The sequence below is a fragment of the Carya illinoinensis genome, chromosome 1 (genome assembly GCF_018687715.1).
Source record: "Carya illinoinensis cultivar Pawnee chromosome 1, C.illinoinensisPawnee_v1, whole genome shotgun sequence".
Classification (NCBI taxonomy): Eukaryota; Viridiplantae; Streptophyta; class Magnoliopsida; order Fagales; family Juglandaceae; genus Carya; species Carya illinoinensis.
In genome coordinates, this window is record NC_056752.1 from 20,277,258 (window position 1) to 20,280,576 (window position 3,319).

The 3,319-nt window shown below is 39.9% G+C and overlaps 1 protein-coding gene across 1 annotated transcript; it reads right to left on the reverse strand.

Moving 5' to 3' along the window:
- Positions 1-353: 353 nt before the first annotated feature.
- LOC122317788 lies at positions 354-2,059 on the reverse strand. Its single transcript, XM_043134829.1, has 2 exons — positions 1,861-2,059; positions 354-1,207 (listed from the first exon to the last, which is right to left on the reverse strand). Exons 1-2 carry the CDS (start codon positions 2,057-2,059, stop codon positions 354-356), a joined length of 1,053 nt encoding a protein of 350 aa, XP_042990763.1.
- Positions 2,060-3,319: the final 1,260 nt, after the last annotated feature.

Below are 3,319 nucleotides of genomic sequence, written 5' to 3' on the forward strand. Positions count from 1 at the left end.
GATTTATTTTATGATTTTTAAGTTGTGAAATTTATTTTTGATGTGCTTTCTTGATATTAATTATTGTTTTGCATTTAAATTGTTCTTTGATTTAAATTAGTTTTGGGCCTTAAAATTATTGTGTTGTTGGATTTTATTATTTTATTTTATTTAGTAACTAAGTTTAAATTATTTTATTTAACTTGCTGTTTTGAAGATAATTTTCATTGGATCAGTTTTGTGACCCAAATTGAAAAGGGCTGGATCTCATTTCTTTCCATTCCTTTTTCTTTTTTCTCCTTTTCTTTTTCCCTTTTCACTTTTTCTTCTTTCTTTTTCCTTCCTTTTTCCTCCCCTGCTTCTCTCCTCCTGCGCTACAACTCCCTCCCCTCTCCCTCAGTCCGTTTCTTCATCTTCCATAGCGTGCATTTCTTTTGATCAATAGTTGCGTCCCAGTTTACTTCGTAGTGTCTGTTTGGTGGGGCTTTCCATTGGTTCATTGGTTCTGCACAATTGACTTGCCTTGTTGTTGAGACTGAAGTGTTGCTTTGGAGTAGTCGTAGGTCTTGTAGCTTTTGCCTTGTTTGGTTTAGAATGATCAAAGGGTTGGTATATTCTTTCTGAAATACCACCTCATTTCTTCTCTTCCACAGTCTCCATGCCATCACTACCATCTCTATAAGTATTTCATCATCCATCTCCTCCAGCAGATCGAACACTAGTTCTCTGAAAGATTGGTTTTGAAGGCTCCTTTTTTGTACTTTCATAGAACACAAACCCCACACATCTCTCAAGGATTCACATTCCCAAATGTCATGTTCAATGCTTTCAACTTCATGTAGGCAGATTGGACAGTCAAGCTCTTCAACAATTCTCTTTCTAAATAGGTTTTGCTTAGTTGGTAGGTTGTTGTTGCAGGCCTTCCACATGAAAAGTATTTCTGTATTTGGCATAGCTAGACTCCACAATTTGCCCCATTGCTCTTTTACCTTCTCACAGCTAGATTGTCCCTTGTTTCTTTGTTGAATGTCATTCTGCATGTGGTAGGCACTTCTGATCATAAATAATCCATTGTTTGTGCCTCTCCATATTATCCTGTCAGGGCTGTTGTAGATGCTTATAGGGATTTTCTGAATGGATGCTGCTTCCTCTTCAGAGAAGATGTCTTTGATCAATTGTACATTCCATGCTTTTGTGTCTTGGTCTATTAATTCAGCTACCTTTGCCTCTGGATTGAGTCTAGTAACCCCAGTTTGTATTTTGATAGATGTTTGGACTGGTATCCACTTGCCATGCTAGATCTTGGTAGGAGGCCATTCCCAATTCTCCATAGCATTCCTTCTTCAATTAATGGCTTGGCTGCCATGATACTCTTCCATATGAGTGAGGCGTTTTTTCCTTGCTTTGCCTGTAGGAACTCACCATCAGGGAAATACTTTGTGGATAGGACTTTTGCAACCAAGGATTGGGGGTTTTGGAGTAATCTCCATCCTTGTTTGACTAACATAGCCAGGTTGAAATTTTCAAAGTTTTGAAATCCAAGCCCACCTGCAACTTTTGCCAATCCCAATTTTTCCCATGAACACCAGTGGATCTTTTTCTCTTTAGCCTTCTGTCCCTACCAATACTGCTGCATAATATGATTGAGTTCCATCATAATTTTGTTTGGGATCTTGAAAGACTCCCATCCAGTAGGATGGTATAGCTTGGATCACTGCTTTTATTAGTATTTCTTTTCCAACTTGAGTTAGGGACTTAGTTTTCCAGTTACTAATTCTGCTCCTTGCCCTGTCCAAGATGTTTTTAACCCCTTTGATCTAGATCTTCCAATGAGGGCTGGCAGGCCTAAATACTTTTCATAGGGCTGCTTGGCTTGGATACCTGCAATCTGGACAATGATCCCTTTCACTTCTTGGTTTGTGTTTTTGCTAAAATAGATAGAATTCTTATCTTTGTTTAACCTTTGACCTGAAGCATTCTCATAGACTTCTAGGAGATGGATTAATCTATTCCACTCTAGGGGGTTAGCCTTGTAGAAGAGTAGGTTGTCATCAGCAAAGAATAAGTGGTTTATATTCATTTGATTTAGAGCCAGGGGACTCTTGTTAGTGCCCCAGATATTTCAGCTACTTGTAACATGCAACTAAGGGCTTCAGCACAAAGGATAAATAGGTAGGGCGATAGTGGATCACCCTGCCTAATGCCACAAGTAGGAGTGAAAGTTTTCTGAGGCATACCATTGATAAGAATGGCATAGGATACAGTTGAGATGCACCTCATTATGACCTCAATCCACTTATGAGAAAACCCAATTTTCCTCATGACTGTTGTCAAGAAGACCCATTCTATTCTATCATATGCCTTGCTCATGTCTAGTTTCAAATCCATGTAACCTTCCCTCCCTCTTAGTCTTACTTGCATGGTGTGGAGTGCCTCAAATGCAACTATAACATTATTAGTAATCAACCTTCTCGGGACAAAGGCACTTTGGGATGGTGATATGACCGTTGGGAGGATCTTTTTTAGCCTATTGGCTAGGACTTTTGCAAGGATTTTGTAGCTTACATTGCACAATGAGATAGGTCTCAATTCAGTGACTTTGGTTGGGTTTTTGGTCTTGGGGATTAAGGCAATATATGTGGCATTGAACTCACCAAGCCATGAATTTGTTTGGAAGGCTTCTTGGACTGCAACACATAAGTTTGCTCCTACTGTTGTCCAGTGGGTTTGGTAGAAGATGCCAGGGAAGCCATCGGGTCCTGGAGACCCTAAGCCATTCATACTAAAGACTGCCTCCTCAATCTCAGAATTCGATCTTCTTGTTTAATGAGTTGTTCATGTTGTCAGTAATGGTTGTTTTTGTGTGTTTGATGCAGTCCTCAATCCTACTTGGCTTTGATGAAGTGAAGAGATGCTGAAAAAAGTCTTCAAATAGTTGGCCTATACCTTCTGGACTAGAGGCTTGTTTTCCACTTTCGTCTGAAACTTTCTTTATGGAATTGTTTCCTTTCCTTTGGCTTGCACACTTGTGGAAGAAACTTGTATTTCTATCACCCTCTTGCAGCCATTGTTGCTTTGCCCTCTGTTTCCACCTCATGTCCTCCTCTTCAAGTAGGAAGTCCACCTCCTTTCTCAGGGTGTTTATTGTCTCATTGTCCTCCCCATCATTTGAATCCTGAAGTAGCTTTAGCTAGTTGATTTTTGCAGATATGATCCCTTTTTGGTTCTGGAAGGGTTTCTTACTCTAGGTCAACAGGTGGTGCTTTCATCTCTCTAGTCCTTGTGTAGCTTTTTTGATACTTGATAGGTGAGTGGTTGGTGCAGTCCAGGCTCTTGCTAT

Coding starts and splice junctions, on each gene's coding strand:
- LOC122317788 (XM_043134829.1), bottom strand. CDS start 2,059: ATGAATATAAACCACTTATTCTTTGCTGATGACAACCTACTCTTCTAC. Junction 1,208..1,860: donor GATCATTGTCCAGATTGCAG/GTATCCAAGCCA, acceptor GACTCAATCCAG/AGGCAAAGGTAGCTGAATTA.